Genomic DNA, 17,901 nt, shown 5'->3' with positions numbered 1-17,901 from the left:
TGATGCTTATTTATATACATTGTTTTTGTTTTTAAAACTTTTCAAAATTACTTCACCAAAACAAAAACAAGGCGGAGAAGTATATTCTAACTTAGTATAGAAGCTAAAGAGCTGGGTTTATTAGAATATGAAAGTATTGATATTTGAATGGTCAGTTTGCAACTTAGTTATTCAGAAACGAAGACAGTTCCAATTTGAATGAAAGCTCAAGTCGAGAAGCAGAAAGGTGTTGTTTACATATTGCCATGTTCAGAATTCTTTAGGCTCGAAAATATTGTAAACGTGATTCTTTTTATGCATAACTTTTATTGAACCGTTTTGACTTTTGAGCGCATTTTACGCCCTTTATTTTTTTGCATTTTGTTTGATCTAAATTTTTTATCATTCCAAGTTTTACGCAAGTGAACTGCATTGGAGGCAGTTTACTCCTGAAAGTCGAATGAAAAGTGGGCCGAATTGATGTCATGCTTAAAATTTTAATAATATTAATAACCTCCAATGACGTTATTCGAAGCCCCCTCCCTTCACGACTGAAGCAGGCTGAATTAGATTAGAGCTCCCACTTCTTCCGGCTTTAATCGCTTATATTTTTTAAATTTCTCAATTCAAGTTTTTTTTCCAGAGAGTTCAACAACCATGGATCGTCGACAGTCACTTCAGATTTTCTATTCAAGACCATTTGGAGCAGTTTTTCATATAGATTGCCTATATAGTTTTTTGGTCTATAACAAAATTTAGGGCTGCTGAAACCTAGAGACAATTTTGGACCCCCGAAACAATGTTTTTAATTTATTTTGGGTCATAATGATCTTTTTTACTGCAATTTTCTGTACTGTCCAAGTTTATGAAGTTTTTTGGTCTGAACTACAGACGCCGGGACCTTTGATTCTGAGAAAGAGAATCTGATAAAGCCCATGAAAAACTTTTTGAACACTAAGAACTTCTGAGAGTATTAAGTTCTGTAAGAGAGAAAAAGAATTTATTTCTTTGATCAGGTAATACAAATCTAACATCTATTAATAAACAAAATAATTCTTTACCGCAACCAAAGAGGACAGGTAACGGGGTACTAGTACTCGCAAATCTGCCCCAGTGAGACTCTCTTAACCTGCAATCAGTATTTGAATTAGTTTAAGAGAAAAAAGGTAGTAATAAATGTTCTCGGGGAAAAAGCTATATAGTTTATCGGTTTTTAACAAAATTTAGGGCTGCTGAAACCTATAGACAATTTTGGACTCCATCCTTGTTAATCGCCCCGAAACGATGTTTTTCATTTATTTTGGTCATCTTGATCTTTTTTACTGCAATTTTCTGTACTGTCCAAGTATTTGAAGTTTTTTTTGTCTGAACTACAGATGCCGGGACCTTTGATTCTGAGAAAGAGATATTCGGATGAAGCCCATGAAGTACTCTTTGAACCCTAAGAACTTCTGAGGGCATTCAGTTCTGTATTAAAGAAAGAATTTATTTCTTTGATCAGGTAATACAAATCTAACATCTAATAAGACAAAATAATTCTTTACCGCAACCAAAGAGGACAGGTAACGGGATACTAGTACCCGCAAATCTGCGCCAGTCAGACTCTCTAAACTTGCTATCAATAGTTAAATTAGTTTAAGAGAGAAAAAGGTAGTAATAAATGTGTTCGGGAAAGGCCAAATTTATTTATTTGAAATTCTGATCGGCCTCAGTTTTTCTGGGTCACCCTTCCTCGTGTAGTACTACCAACACGGACTTAAACCTGGAGATTGAAAATTTTTAAAATATTTGATTTTTTTCAAGTATTTTCAATTCCATTTTCGCCCAAAAATGCTAAAAATAAACACGAAAATTGCGATCTCTTAAACTACGGGGTTTTAGAGGCTCATATTTTCACACAAAAAAGCCAACTCTCAAACAAACCTCTGGTAGCATTTAGCGAAGGAAAAGAAAAAAATTATAGAATTATAGAAAAAAAAGGGGTAAAGAGGCTTTTGACAATATCAGCGTTGTTGACTAACTAAACTTCTTGTGGTAAAAATTAAATATTTTATTTCCACAACCGCAAACAGTATCTTCAGGAAAAACGTCTGCATTTGAAAGAGCATTGAAGAGCTTAGTGGCCCTTGCCTTAATTGATCTTTTTTCAATTTGCCTTCTACAAATAGGTTCATTTAGCAGCTGTTTTGCCTTTCAAAAGTAAACATGTCATTGAGTTGTGGCTCCTGGTGGAGCTTACTTAATGATTTAAGGACAAACTCAAGAATCTCGTTTGCATGAAGTTGTTACACTTTCAAAATTTTATGCTTCATAAAAAGATTTGAAGAACTATCACTATACTTCCTAAAATGAATTAGCTTAAAAATTTTTTTGTTGCATAAAAATGCTCCAACATTGAATGGCTTGTACAACCGTAAATCAGTTCACCGTATTGGATAATAGAGTTAAAGTTAGTTTTGTAGTATTCTATTGATTTAGATCGCGGGCAAGGTACAAAGACACCTTGGTACTTGCACACGGTTTGGACAATTATGGTTTTGCTATCAATCAGGAACACATTATCAATAGCATTTTGCTTAACATTAATCTGAATTAACATGTTATTAAGATTAAGAGACAATTTATTCGCTGCAAGCCAGTCTTTTACTTCATTTAGTTCTGTTTGAATGACCTCACCTTCAACATCAATGAAATTGAGTTTCGTATCATCTGCAAACAGCAAAGTTTTTGTGTTAGTTCACCGCAATGGTAAATCATTAATGTATATTAAGAAGAGGAGCGGACCAAGAATAGAACCTTGTGGAACACGGTACTAAACGCTTTTCCATTTTAATGCAACACCATTAACTTCAACACGTTGCTGGCGATTCGTTAAGTACGACTTGAACTAATCTAGTGTTTTTGAACTGACACCATAAGAGTCCAACTTCTGAAGTAATATAATATGATAAATGGTATGAAATGCCTCACGGAGATCAAGGAAGAAACAATGTATAGATTTGACATTACACTTTTGCCTTACAGTTTCGGTTTATTCTACAAGTGCGTCGATGGTACTATGCTTGCTTCTGAAAGTGATATTGGTTGATAATTATTCTCTTCGACTTTTGAATTTGCTTTATGCAGCGGTAAAACCTTTGCATACTTTGGCATTTCGGGAAAGATGCCTGCAGCGAATGAAATGTTTATCAAATGTTTGAGGAAGCGAACTACCACTGTTGCCGAGAGTTTAACCAGTATATTATTTATACTATCAATACCTGCTGGCGTTTTCCTTTCTAAGTTGTTGATTATCTCATATTTTTCAATATCTGTAAACTCTTAGAGATACATAGGTTTATTGTTAATTGCAATATCTGGGCACTCAACCTCAAGTAAAGTGCTGTGGACTCCCTTGTGTGCATTAATAAAAAAACGTGTTAAACTTCTCAGAAACATCCTCATTGGAGGGTGTAGGTTTCGCTTCACAACACGAAAGAAGTTTTGGTACATTAGGGGATTGCATACTTCTACCATTGATTTCATCAATTAGTTTATAACTTTGTTTAGCGTCACCAATACAAGACCGGAATTTATGAGCAAAAAACGTTTTTTTTGCCTTTTTGTAAGCAAGTTAAAACTTATTACGATAATGAAAAGATGACAATCTAGCACTGTTTCCACTTTGCTTCCATTTTCTATATGCTTGGTTTCTTTTCATCCTCAAAGTTTTCAGGGAATTGTTAAACCAATTGGGTTTTAGCTTTGGTTGTTTCCGCAACGTTTCTAGCGGTGCAAATTTTCCAACATTGCTAATATACTCGGTATTGAAAATAGAAAATGCTTAATTGGGATCATCGCACAAAAACAGTTTTTTCCCTTTGACTCAAGCCAGTCTCAAGGGGGTTCCGGAAGGCCTGAACCTTAATAGGAGCGTGAATAAATGTCATATCTCGGTACTGCTGAGATATTAATTTGTCATCATCTGTGTTAATAGACCATACGTACATTATGGGATAATGATCCTCAATGTTTTGGTGGGACGAAATGAATGACAAAAATTCAGGAAAGTTTTGATATATAAGATTATTGATACAAGTAGCCAAATGATCTGTTACTCTAGTCGCTTGATCGAACTCATTAAACAAAACAAAACCGTTTGAAACTGTAACATCCCGGTACTTTCTAGTGATTTAATTTTGGACTTTTGTAGCGATGTTGAAGTCACCGCAAAATACAAATGCTACAGTGGCAGAAGTATTATCTTGCAGATATGGACCAGGAGTATCAATAAAGTCAACATAATTTGTTCTCGGCCCCTTATAGATGACGGACGATAATTTCGAACGAATGATACGAAAATTTAAGTTGAGCGCAAATTGTTTCTTTGAAGGGTGTTTCAAAGCTTTTGATTAATATACTATAGACTTGAATCATCACTCCACGGCCATATATTTTTCTATGGTGAACCTGCACTTCATTATAGCCCGGAACATCAAAAGTGTGTAATTTATCATTGTTTTCTAAATGCGTTTCTGTTAAGAATATAACAGCTGGTAACGAATCAAGTTCATAAACGAGAGCCTCCAGATCTTGTAATTTATTTCTAATTGACCTCATGTTTAAATACAAGATACTTACTTCGTTCGCGTTTGCTTTTCGAGTTACATTAACTGAAGGGTTTAAGTTACGTTTAGGTAAAGGTACAACATCTATTAGAGATCGAGATTGATAAGAGGACACATATTTACGACGCGTTTGAGTTGCTACTATCTTAAAATACTCCACGTAAAAATTGCTTGATGTCAGCAAAGTTGTAATTTAGGAAACATCCTCCTTCGTGCAGTTAATCAATTTTGTATTATTTGTTGTCTACGTTCCAGACAAAATTGATTGTTCCCTCACGAATCCACGCTGAATTTATTCTACGATCTTGTTTCATTATTTTCATGAATGCCAATCAAGGTCCACTGCTATCTTCCATGATGCTGACGTTTTCTGTATCTTTTTTCTCAGCCAGTTTTTTTTCTTCTGCAGAAATTTTATCTTTGACGCTCTTCTAGCAGACTTGACGATGATTGCTCTTCGTCTTCCCGGAAGATGATGAGCTGTAGAGATATCCTTGATGTCTACTTCTGCACCGACTTCATGAGTGATACTGACCACAGCATCCATCGTTTGTTCGTATTTTTCGCCATTTTTCTCGTCGACGTTATGCCTGTTGTTTTGCTCAAGTTTCTCAGCTTCGGACATTGCCTTAAAAGATCTATCTTCCAATTAATCCAGATTTTCTTGGTTTTTTTCGAAGTGATTCAACTGATTTCGCAACAATATCTTTTATCACAGCTTCGAGTTGTTTTTGAATCTCACGCATGATTCCTGGGATAGCTTTTTTGAGTGACTCTTGAATAATTTACTGAATATTAGTATCCATGGCACCTGAGTCCACTGCTCCGCCTTCACTGATTGGACTGATTTCTGCACACACCCTTTTGCCGCTTCTCGTCTGCGTAGGTGTTTGTCCCTGATGTCGGAGAGGAGAAGAGAAGGAGTACCAGGCTTGTAGGAATATTGATGTGCCGATTGATGTTGTTCAGGTTGATCACTTCCATAACCATTCACTGGATAGGCATTCATCATCTTAAACTATTTTAAAAATTTATCACAAAAACTAGGCTGTAAGGACCCTAACTAGTCTTTGCACATGCGTTTCCCTGAAATTGAAAGTGCCGAGGACACAGGTTAATTCTGTGAAAAGCAATTCTTGGAAGTTTTGGACAACAACGGCTCCTACCAAGCTCGTATGTAAAAAAATTTGGGAAGAAAGATACGGTGTGAAGCTTTGGGCCCCACACGCCCATGCACATATACGAACTTTCATGCTCCCGCGTCCAGGGCGCATACAAGATAAGCTCGGCTATTTAAGCGTAAGATAGCGGCAGAAATACGAAAATCAATACTTCGCCAGTTGTTTAAGACCAGTTCTTCGTTGGTTTAAGTTTTCGATCTCAAAAATTTTCAAAACGTGTCAGTTCAATACGCTTTAGTCAGTTCATGTACAGTAGATGTGATAGATGAGCGGGGCTGTTATTGGCTTTCTCTTGCTCTTTTTTCGTCGTAAAAAGATTATTGCGACCCTATGACTCATTTCAAATCAGCTTTTATTTTTAATCATTCATTAATGCAATCTAGCGTGCTTGGCATCTTTTTCACACTTATTGGAGAGTTTTTTCATTTGCGTAATTATACTGGTAACACTTGACGGAAAAAGAAGAAAATGGAACGAGTTCAGGTCAATTTGGGCTATTTCGTTGTAATTGAAGCGTAGATGAGAGTAGCTTTACATGGCATATCTAAATCATTTAAAGGCATCACAGCAAGTTTTAAGAGATAGATTTCTACCTTAGTTTTCTTTGGTTTGGTTCTTTGCACTGATCAGTTAATGCAGTTATGCTCGAAAGCATGAGGTGCGAAATTGGATAAATCCAAACAGACAGGTTGCATTTTTTTGTAAATTTATCAAAGTTCGTTAGAACAAGTGATAACTTATTGATCTCAAGCCAAATTTGAGCTATAATTTGGGTTCTGTTGGTCATTTATGCATTTTTGCTTGATCAATTTTTCGTTTGATTGATGCGATTTTGATTCCTCGTCTGAAAATACGGGATAGATTGGTATGTCCTAGGTATGAGCAGCTCGCTGATGGCTTTATGAGTCAACAATTCTTGTCTTGAAGATAAATTCTGAGAATTTCTGAAACTTGGAATTTCTCGAATTGAACCGATATACATCTCACTGGTTCAATTAATCATACTTGGCTATCTTTCCATTGAGGAAATGCAAATTGTTGGAAGAAGTTCAACATTACAGAGCTAATTATATTTTAGATTTAATAAGTTTTATCGTCTTCCGTTAGTGCTGAAAGCTGAAGTGTGCGTTTCCAAAAACGAGTAGTTGAAATCTGCTTCGATAGAGTTCCTTGTTTGTTTATAAATGATTTTTTTCCAAAAAGTCCACTATTCTTGTAGATGAGAATCTTTAATCTTGTTAACTGCATCGAGCTCTTTGAGATAAAATAGGTTTTTACGACTCGAACAGTACTGCTAGCTTACAGGTTTTTACGACTCGAAGCGTACTGCTAGTCTACAGGTTTTTACTCGAAGCGGAGTATTTTTAAGCTGAAGCAAGTTTGTTCTTGACTTGTACTTTTGACTTTTGTTTTCAAGCATTAAATTCTGTTTTAGAATGTTGACTTCTGTTTTCGAACAGTAGACTTTAACAGTAGCTTAGTTACTAATACATAGTGATCAGGTACTGCTGAAAATATTTAAGGTTGAAAGGTCATTTTGAGAGGTTTTCTTCCCGGAACAGTCTTTTCCCACTCTCCAAATTACAGAACCCGCCAACTACCTACACACCCACCTATATTAGTATTCGAGGTCAACAGGGCATTTGATCAATATTCTTCCCATAACAATCCCTATCTGAACTACAGACACCTCACCCCGGGCCTTCCTACCTCCCCCCGCCGCCTCAAACTCTCTACCTACCTCCTTACTTAACCCCGCACCTACCTAACTTCTCACCTTGGACTCACCACCCCCGTAACTACCCCCACTTTTTATAATTGCTCTGAAACGAAGTTTGTAACAATTATTAGTTCTGTTGGTCTTTTTTTAATGCGATTTTCCGCTCGAGCGATTTGTCGCTAGACCTATTTGACTTTTCATCCTCAATAACGGGATAAGCAGGTGGCGCTCAGTGGGAATTAAGTTCTCTTAGAGCCTTTCAGCTCACTAGTAATCAAGTACGCGATTCACAAACAGTTTTAGAGACCTACGTGTACGATGTGAAGAGTGGATCTTAAAAGTTGACCCCACCCCCCCGCCAATCCCTATCCCTGCACGTCGTTCAGGCCATCATGGCCCGGTGCAGCCAAGACCCCCCTCCAACCGTTGCCCAACTCTGTTGACGATGAATACTATTTCTGCTAGTTTTTTCATTTGCGTAATTATACTGGTAACACTTGACGGAAAAAGAAGAAAATGGAACGAGTTCAGGTCAATTTGGGATATTTTGTTGTAATTGAAGCGTATATCTAAATCAACTAAAGGCATCACAGCAATTTTTAAGAGATAGATTTCTACCTTAGTTTTCTTTGGTTTGATTCTTTGCACTGATCAGTTAATGCAGTTATGCTCGAAAGAATGAGGTGCGAAATCGGATAAATCCATTCAGACAGGTTGCATTTTTTTGTAAATTTTTCAAAGTTCGTTAGAACAAGTGATAACTTATTGATCTCAAGCCAAATTTGAGCTATAATTTGGGTTCTGTTGGTCTTTTATGCATTTTTTGCTTGATCAATTTTTCGTTTGATTGATGCGATTTGGATTCCTCGTCTGAAAATACGGGATAGATTGGTATGTCCTAGGTATGAGCAGCTCGCTGATGGCTTTATGAGTCAAGAATTCTTGTCTTGAAGATAAATTCTGAGAATTTCTGAAATTTGGAATTTCTCGAATTGAACCGATATACGTCTCACTGGTTCAATTAATCATACTTGGCTATCTTTCCATTGAGGAAATGCAAATTGTTGGAAGAAGTTCAACATTACAGAGCTAATTATATTTTAGATTTAATAAGTTTTATCGTCTTCCGTTAGTGCTGAAAGCTGAAGTCTGGGTTTCCAAAAACGAGTAGTTGAAATCTGCTTCGATAGAGTTCCTTGTTTGTTTATAAATGATTTTTTTTCAAAAAGTCCACTATTCTTGTAGATGAGAATCTTTAATCTTGTTAACTGCATCGAGCTCTTTGAGATAAAATAGGTTTTTACGACTCGAACAGTACTGCTAGTTTACAGGTTTTTACGACTCGAAGCGTACTGCTAGTCTACAGGTTTTTACTCGAAGCGGAGTATTTTTAAGCTGAAGCAAGTTTGTTTTTGACTTGTACTTTTGATTTTTGTTTTCAAGCATTAAGTTCTGTTTTAGAATGTTGACTTCTGTTTTCGAACAGTAGACTTTAACAGTAGCTTAGTTACTAATACATAGTGATCAGGTACTGCTGAAAATATTTAAGGTTGAAAGGTCATTTTGAGAGGTTTTCTTCCCGGAACAGTCTTTTCCCACTCTCCAAATTACAGAACCCGCCAACTACCTACACACCCACCTATATTAGTATTTAAGGTCAAAAGGGCATTTGATCAATATTATTCCCATAACAATCCCTATCCGAACTACAGACACCTCACCCCGGCCTTCCTACCTCCCCCCCGCCGCCTCAAGCTCTCTACCTACCTCCTTATCTACCCCCGCACCTACCTAACTCCTCACCTTGGACTCACCTCCCCCGTAACTACACCCACTTTTTATAATTGCTCTGAAACGAAGTTTGTAACAATTATTAGTTCTGTTGGTCTTTTTTTAATGCGATTTTCCGCTCGAGCGATTTGTCGCTGGGCCTATTTGACTTTTCGTCCTCAATAACGGGATAAACAGGTGGCGCTCAGTGGGAACTAAGTTCTCTTAGAGCCTTTCAGCTCACTAGTACTCAAGTATACGATTCACAAACAGTTTTGGAGACCTACGTGTACGATGTGAAGAGTGGGTCTTAAAAGTTGACCCTACCCCCCCAATCCCTATCCCTGCACGTCGTTCAGGCCATCATGGCCCCGTGCAGCCAAAGAACCCCCCTCCAACCGTTGCCCAACATATGTTGACGAAGAATACTATTTCTGTCAGTTTTTTCATTTGCGTAATTATACTAGTAACACTTGACGGAAAAAGAAGAAAATGGAACGAGTTCAGGTCAATTTGGGATATTTTGTTGTAATTGAAGTGCAGATGAGAGTAGCTTTACATGGTGTATCTAAATCAATTAAAGGCATCACAGCAAGTTTTAAGAGATAGATTTCTACCTTAGTTTTCTTTGGTTTGATTCTTTGCACTGATCAGTTAATGCAGTTATGCTCGAAAGAATGAGGTGCGAAATTGGATAAATCCATACAGACGGGTTGCATTTTTTTGTAAATTTTTCAAAGTTCGTTAGAACAAGTGATAACTTATTGATCTCAAGCCAAATTTAAGCTATAATTTGGGTTCTGTTGGTCTTTTATGCATTTTTTGCTTGATCAATTTTTCGTTTGATTGATGTGATTTTGATTCCTCGTCTGAAAATACGTGATAGATTGGTATGTCCTAAGTATGAGCAGCTCGCTGATGGCTTTATGAGTCAACAATTCTTGTCTTAAAGATAAATTCTGAGAGTTTCTGAAACTTGGAATTTCTCGAATTGAACCGATATACATCTCACTGGTTCAATTAATCATACTTGGCTATCTTTCCATTGAGGAAATGCAAATTGTTGGAAGAAGTTCAACATTACAGAGCTAATTATATTTTAGATTTAATAAGTTTTATCGTCTTCCGTTAGTGCTGAAAGCTGAAGTGTGCGTTTCCAAAAACGAGTAGTTGAAATCTGCTTCGATAGAGTTCCTTGTTTGTTTATAAATGATTTTTTTCCAAAAAGTCCACTATTCTTGTAGATGAGAATCTTTAATCTTGTTAACTGCATCGAGCTCTTTGAGATAAAATAGGTTTTTAACGACTCGAACAGTACTGCTAGCTTACAGGTTTTTACGACTCGAAGCGTACTGCTAGTCTACAGGTTTTTACTCGAAGCGGAGTATTTTTAAGCTGAAGCAAGTTTGTTCTTGACTTGTACTTTTGACTTTTGTTTTCAAGCATTAAATTCTGTTTTAGAATGTTGACTTCTGTTTTCGAACAGTAGACTTTAACAGTAGCTTAGTTACTAATACATAGTGATCAGGTACTGCGAAATATTTAAGGTTGAAAGGTCATTTTGAGAGGTTTTCTTCCCGGAACAGTCTTTTCCCACTCTCCCAATTACAGAACCCGCCAACTACCTACACACCCACCTATATTAGTATTCAAGGTCAAAAGGGCATTTGATCAATATTATTCCCATAACAATCCCTATCCGAACTACAGACACCTCACACCTAACTCCTCACCTTGGACTCACCTCCCCCGTAACTACCCCCACTTTTTATAATTGCTCTGAAACGAAGTTTGTAACAATTATTAGTTCTGTTGGTCTTTTTTTAATGCGATTTTCCGCTCGAGCGATTTGTCGCTAGACCTATTTTACTTTTCGTCCTCAATAACGGGATAAGCAGTTGGCGCTCAGTGGAAATTAAGTTCTCTTAGAGCCTTTCAGCTCACTAGTACTCAATTATGCGATTCACAAACAGTTTTGGAGACCTACGTGTACGATGTGAAGAGTAGATCTTAAAAGTTGACCCTACCCCCCCCCCCAATCCCTATCCCCGCACTTCGTTCAGGCCATCATGGCCCCGTGCAGCCAAAGACCCCCCTCCAACCGTTGCCCAACTATATGTTGACGATGAATACTATTTCTGCTAGTTTTTTTCATTTGCGTAATTATACTGGTAACACTTGACGGAAGAAGAAAATGGAACGAGTTCAGGTCAATTTGGGATATTTTTTTGTAATTGAAGCACAGATGAGAGTAGCTTTACATGGCATATCTAAATCAATTAAAGGCATCACAGCAAGTTTTAAGAGATAGATTTCTACCTTAGTTTTCTTTGGTTTGATTCTTTGCACTGATCAGTTAATGCAGTTATGCTCGAAAGAATGAGGTGCGAAATTGGATAAATCCATACAGACGGGTTGCATTTTTTTGTAAATTTATCAAAGTTCGTTAGAACAAGTGATAACTTATTGATCTGAAGCCAAATTTGAGCTGTAATTTGGGTTCTGTTGGTCTTTTATGCATTTTTTGCTTGATCAATTTTTCGTTTGATTGATGCGATTTTGATTCGTCGTCTGTAAATACGGGATAGATTGGTATGTCCTAGGTATGAGCAGCTCGCTGATGGCTTTATGAGTCAACAATTCTTGTCCTGAAGATAAATTCTGAGAATTTCTGAAATTTGGAATTTCTCGAATTGAACCGATATACGTCTCACTGGTTCAATTAATCATACTTGGCTATCTTTCCATTGAGGAAATGCAAATTGTTGGAAGGAGTTCAACATTACAGAGCTAATTATATTTTAGATTTAATAAGTTTTATCGTCTTCCGTTAGTGCTGAAAGCTGAAGTGTGCGTTTCCAAAAACGAGTAGTTGAAATCTGCTTCGATAGAGTTCCTTGTTTGTTTATAAATGATTTTTTTTTCAAAAAGTCCTCTATTCTTGTAGATGAGAATCTTTAATCTTGTTAACTGCATCGAGCTCTTTGAGATAAAACAGGTTTTTACGATTTGAACAGTACTGCTAATTTACAGGTTTTTACGACTCGAAGCGTACTGCTAGTCTACAGGTTTTTACTCGAAGCGGAGTATTTTTAAGCTGAAGCAAGTTTGTTGTTGACTTTTGTACTTTTTAGCTTGTACTTTTGCCTTTCTTTTTCAAGAATTAAATTCTGTTTTAGAATGTTGACTTCTGTTTTCAACAGTAGACTTTAACTGTAGCTTAGTTACTAATACATAGTGATCAGGTACTGCTGAAAATATTTAAGGTTGAAAGGTCATTTTGAGAGGTTTTCTTGCCGGAACAGTCTTTTCGCACTCTCCCAATTACAGAACCCGCCAACTACCTACACACCCACCTATATTAGTATTTAAGGTCAAAAGGGCATTTGATCAATATTCTTCCCATAACAATCCCTATCCGAACTACAGACACCTCACCCCGGTCTTCCTACCTCCCCCCCTTCGCCTCAAGCTCTCTACCTACCTCCTTATCTACCCCCGCACCTACCTAACTCCTCACCTTGGACTCACCTCCCCCGTAACTACCCCCACTTTTTATAATTGCTCTGAAACGAAGTTTGTAACAATTATTAGTTCTGTTGGTCTTTTTTAATGCGATTTTCCGCTCGAGCGATTTGTCGCTAGACCTATTTGACTTTTCATCCTCAATAACGGGATAAGCAGGTGGCGCTCAGTGGGAATTAAGTTCTCTTAGAGCCTTTCAGCTCACTAGTACTCAAGTATGCGATTCACAAACAGTTTTGGAGACCTACGTGTACGATGTGAAGAGTGGATCTTAAAAGTTGACCCTACCCCCCAATCCCTATCCCTGCACGTCGTTCAGGCCATCATGGCCCCGTGCAGCCAAAGACCCCCCTCCAACCGTTGCCCAACTATATGTTGACGATGAATACTATTTCTGCTAGTTTTTTCATTTGCCTAATTATACTGGTAACACTTGACGGAAAAAGAAGAAAATGGAACGAGTTCAGGTCAATTTGGGATATTTTGTTGTAATTGAAGCGTAGATGAGAGTAGCTTTACATGGTATATCTAAATCAATTAAAGGCATGACAGCAAGTTTTAAGAGATAGATTTCTACCTTAGTTTTCTTTGGTTTGATTCTTTGCACTGATCAGTTAATGCAGTTATGCTCGAAAGAATGAGGTGCGAAATTGGATAAATCCATTCAGACAGGTTGCATTTTTTTGTAAATTTTTCAAAGTTCGTTAGAACAAGTGATAACTTATTGATCTCAAGCCAAATTTGAGCTATAATTTGGGTTCTGTTGGTCTTTTATGCATTTTTTGCTAGATCAATTTTTCGTTTGATTGATGCGATTTTGATTCCTCGTCTGAAAATACGGGATAGATTGGTATGTCTTAGGTATGAGCAGTTCGCTGATGGCTTTATGAGTCAACAATTCTTGTCTTGAAGATAAATTCTGAGAATTTCTGAAACTTGGAATTTCTCGAATTGAACCGATATACGTCTCACTGGTTCAATTAATCATACTTGGCTATCTTTCCATTGAGGAAATGCAAATTGTTGGAAGAAGTTCAACATTACAGAGCTAATTATATTTTAGATTTATTAAGTTTTATTGTCTTCCGTTAGTGCTGAAAGCTGAAGTCTGGGTTTCCAAAAACGAGTAGTTGGAATCTGCTTCGATAGAGTTCCTTGTTTGTTTATAAATGATTTTTTTTTTCAAAAAGTCCACTATTCTTGTAGATGAGAATCTTTAATCTTGTTAACTGCATCGAGCTCTTTGAGATAAAATAGGTTTTTACGACTCGAACAGTACTGCTAGTTTACAGGTTTTTACGACTCGAAGCGTACTGCTAGTCTACAGGTTTTTACTCGAAGCGGAGTATTTTTAAGCTGAAGCAAGTTTGTTCTTGACTTGTACTTTTGAATTTTGTTTTCAAGCATTAAATTCTGTTTTAGAATGTTGACTTCTGTTTTCGAACAGTAGACTTTAACAGTAGCTTAGTTACTAATACATAGTGATCAGGTACTGCTGAAAATATTTAAGGTTGAAAGGTCATTTCGAGAGGTTTTCTTCCCGGAACAGTCTTTTCCCGCTCTCCCAATTACAGAACCCGCCAACTACCTACACACCCACCTATAATAATATTCAAGGTCAAAAGGGCATTTGATCAATATTCTTCCCATAACAATCCCTATCCGAACTACAGAGACCTCACCCCCGGCCTTCCTACCTCCCCCCCCCCGCCGCCTCAAACTCTCTACCTACCTCCTTACCTATCCCCGCACCTACCTAACTCCTCACCTTGGACTCACCTCCCCCGTTACTACCCCCACTTTTTATAATTGCTCTGAAACGAAGTTTGTAACAATTATTAGCTTTCTTGGTCTTTTTTTAATGCGATTTTCCGCTCGAGCGATTTGTCGCTAGACCTATTTGACTTTTCGTCCTCAATAACGGGATAAATAGGTGGCGCTCAGTGGGAATTAAGTTCTCTTAGAGCCTTTCAGCTCACTAGTATTCGTTTTTGCGATTCACAAACAGTTTTGGAGACCTACCTGTACGATGTGAAGAGTGGATCTTAAAAGTTGACCCCACCCCCCCCCCCAATCCCTATCCCTGCACGTCGTTCAGGCCATCATGGCCCCGTGCAGCCAAAGACCCCCCTCCAACCGTTGCCCAACTATATGTTGACGATGAATACTATTTCTGATAGTTTTTTCATTTGCTTAATTATACTGGTAACACTTGACGGAAAAAGAAGAAAATGGAACGAGTTCAGGTCAATTTGGGATATTTTGTTGTAATTGAAGCATAGATGAGAGTAGCTTTACATGGCATATCTAAATCAATTAAAGGCATCACAGCATGTTTTAAGAGATAGATTTCTACCTTAGTTTTCTTTGGTTTGATTCTTTGCACTGATCAGTTAATGCAGTTGTGCTCGAAAGAATGAGGTGCGAAATTGGATAAATCCATACATTCGGGTTGCATTTTTTTGTAAATTTATCAAAGTCCGTTAGAATAAGTGATAACTTATTGATCTCAAGCCAAATTTGAGCTATAATTTGGGTTCTGTTGGTCTTTTATGCATTTTTTGCTTGATCAATTTTTCGTTTGATTGATGCGATTTTGATTCCTCGTCTGAAAATACGGGATAGATTGGTATGTCCTAGGTATGAGCAGCTCGCTGATGGCTTTATGAGTCAACAATTCTTCTCCTGAAAATAAATTCTGAGAATTTTTGAAACTTGGAATTTCTCGAATTGAACCGATATACATCTCACTGGTTCAATTAATCATACTTGGCTATCTTTCCATTGAGGAAATGCAAATTGTTGGAAGGAGTTCAACATTACAGAGCTAATTATATTTTAGATTTAGTAAGTTTTATCGTCTTCCGTTAGTGCTGAAAGCTGAAGTCTGGGTTTCCAAAAACGAGTAGTTGAAATCTGCTTCGATAGAGTTCCTTGTTTGTTTATAAATGATTTTTTTTTCAAAAAGTCCTCTATTCTTGTAGATGAGAATCTTTAATCTTGTTAACTGCATCGAGCTCTTTGAGATAAAACAGGTTTTTACGATTTGAACAGTACTGCTAATTTACAGGTTTTTACGACTCGAAGTGTACTGCTATTCTACAGGTTTTTACTCGAAGCGGAGTATTTTTGAGCTGAAGCAAGTTTGTTCTTGACTTGTACTTTTGACTTTTGTTTTCAAGCATTAATTTCTGTTTTAGAATGTTGACTTCTGTTTTCGAACAGTAGTCTTTAACAGTAGCTTAGTTACTAATACATAGTGATCAGGTACTGCTGAAAATATTTAAGGTTGAAAGGTCATTTTGAGAGGTTTTCTTCCCGGAACAGTCTTTTCCCACTCTCCAAATTACAGAACCCGCCAACTACCTACACACCCACCTATATTAGTAATCAAGGTCAAAAGGGCATTTGATCAATATTTTTCCCATAACAATCCCTATCTGAACTACAGACACCTCACCCCCGGCCTTCCTACCTCTCCCCCCCCCCCGCCGCCTGAAACTCTCTGCCTACCTCCTTACCTACCCCCGCACCTACCTAACTCCTCACCTTGGACTCACCTCCCCCGTAACTACCCCCACTTTTTATAATTGCTCTGAAACGAAGTTTGTAACAATTATTAGCTTTGTTGGTCTTTTTTTAATGCGATTTTCCGCTCGAGCGATTTGTCGCTAGACCTATTTGACTTTTCGTCCTCAATAACGGGATAAACAGGTGGCGCTCAGTGGGAATTAAGTTCTCTTAGAGCCTTTCAGCTCACTAGTACTCAAGTATGCGATTCACAAACAGTTTTGGAGACCTACGTGTACGATGTGAAGAGTGGATCTTAAAAGTTGACCCTACCCAAGCCCCCCAATCCCTATCCCTGCACGTCGTTCAGGCCATCATGGCCCCGTGCAGCCAAAGACCCCCCTCCAACCGTTGCCCAACTATATGTTGACGATGAATACTGTTTCTGCTATTTTCAGTACTCTTGAGCATTCTAATTTAACAAATTCAAGACAATCGATCAAATTTCTATGTAATCGATTTTCATATTATTATAAATTTTCAGTTAGAACTTTTACTCAATTCTAAAGTTAAAACAATTCATCGTTCTTTAAGCCCGATCCATGAGTCGTCGAATGAAATTAATTTCTCTATATTTTTTACCCGACTACCCATCTACGTAATCCTTTTTTTAATTAATGCAGAATGATGACTAATCAGAAATACCGCTTTACATAGTTTGAAAAATGATAAATTGTAGTAAAATTTAGCAAAAACTTGACACGCTCGTTGGTTTTCTCGTTTTTTTTTACTCTGCGACTTGGTCTTGAAGTTGCACTAGAGCGCTTAAAACACAGATATATAATTGCGAACAATCTTTTTTTTGCTGACGAAATAAATTTTTATCCTACAAAATTCATATTCATTATCGTTTATTTTCGACAATATGTCTCATAAATGAATTATAATCTATAAACTTGGCTGCGTTGCCCAAGAAGACTACCTTTGTAATTGTAATTGATTGTATTCTTCTGAAAGTTAGCGCAGTGAAAATAAAATTTTAAATATAGCTTCGCTAAACAAGAAGTCTAAATTTAACTCTTCTAAAAGGTATAAAAACAACATAATCTTTGTTAAGTATGTGTTATAATAACAACATAATCTAAGCTTTCCCGTTCAAACAGTTTCTAAATATGACAGCTGTTTCAGTCGTGATTATCACGTTTTTACACTTTTTAGAGGAATGGTTTAAGGGTTCTTGTTTAACGGTGCTGTTTTCAACTACTTCTTTATCATAAAGGGTTTTCAGGTCCAGGAAGCCTGGAAGTGTGTGTAATGTCAGCTATATTGGCAACGTGAATCGAGTCGAGGTAAAAGATGAGATGGACGAGGGTGCGAAGAGGGCTCACGACAGGTTGATGGCTGTTGTTCGAAAGGTAATCAGTCAATCACACCGCTAGGGGAGCCCATTGCTTCGAATTAGTCTTTCATGATACTATCTACGGCCTTGTTACCTTGATTGAACTTGTTACACGATTGAATGTCAGCACCCTGATTATGATTTTGGTGAAATTTGCCGAAGCAACTCAACCACATTTAGAGTTATATTCTGCTCGCTAAATTCACTATC

At 37.3% G+C, this 17,901-nt stretch overlaps 1 protein-coding gene across 1 annotated transcript in view; it reads left to right on the top strand.

Moving 5' to 3' along the window:
• The window catches only part of LOC142344989 (uncharacterized), a 72,296-nt gene that overhangs the window by 1,684 nt on the left and 52,711 nt on the right, over positions 1–17,901 (top strand). The window contains exon 3 of the mRNA XM_075397073.1: positions 17,581–17,707. Within this exon, the coding sequence (XP_075253188.1) occupies positions 17,581–17,707 (127 nt within the window). The remainder of the gene's footprint in view (positions 1–17,580; positions 17,708–17,901) is intronic.

This window comes from Convolutriloba macropyga, chromosome 8 (assembly GCF_964194025.1).
Source record: "Convolutriloba macropyga chromosome 8, txConMacr16.3, whole genome shotgun sequence".
NCBI classification, from domain to species: domain Eukaryota; kingdom Metazoa; phylum Xenacoelomorpha; order Acoela; family Convolutidae; genus Convolutriloba; species Convolutriloba macropyga.
The sequence above is the reverse complement of the archived record's forward strand: the minus strand, read 5'-3'. Positions and strand labels throughout refer to the sequence as shown.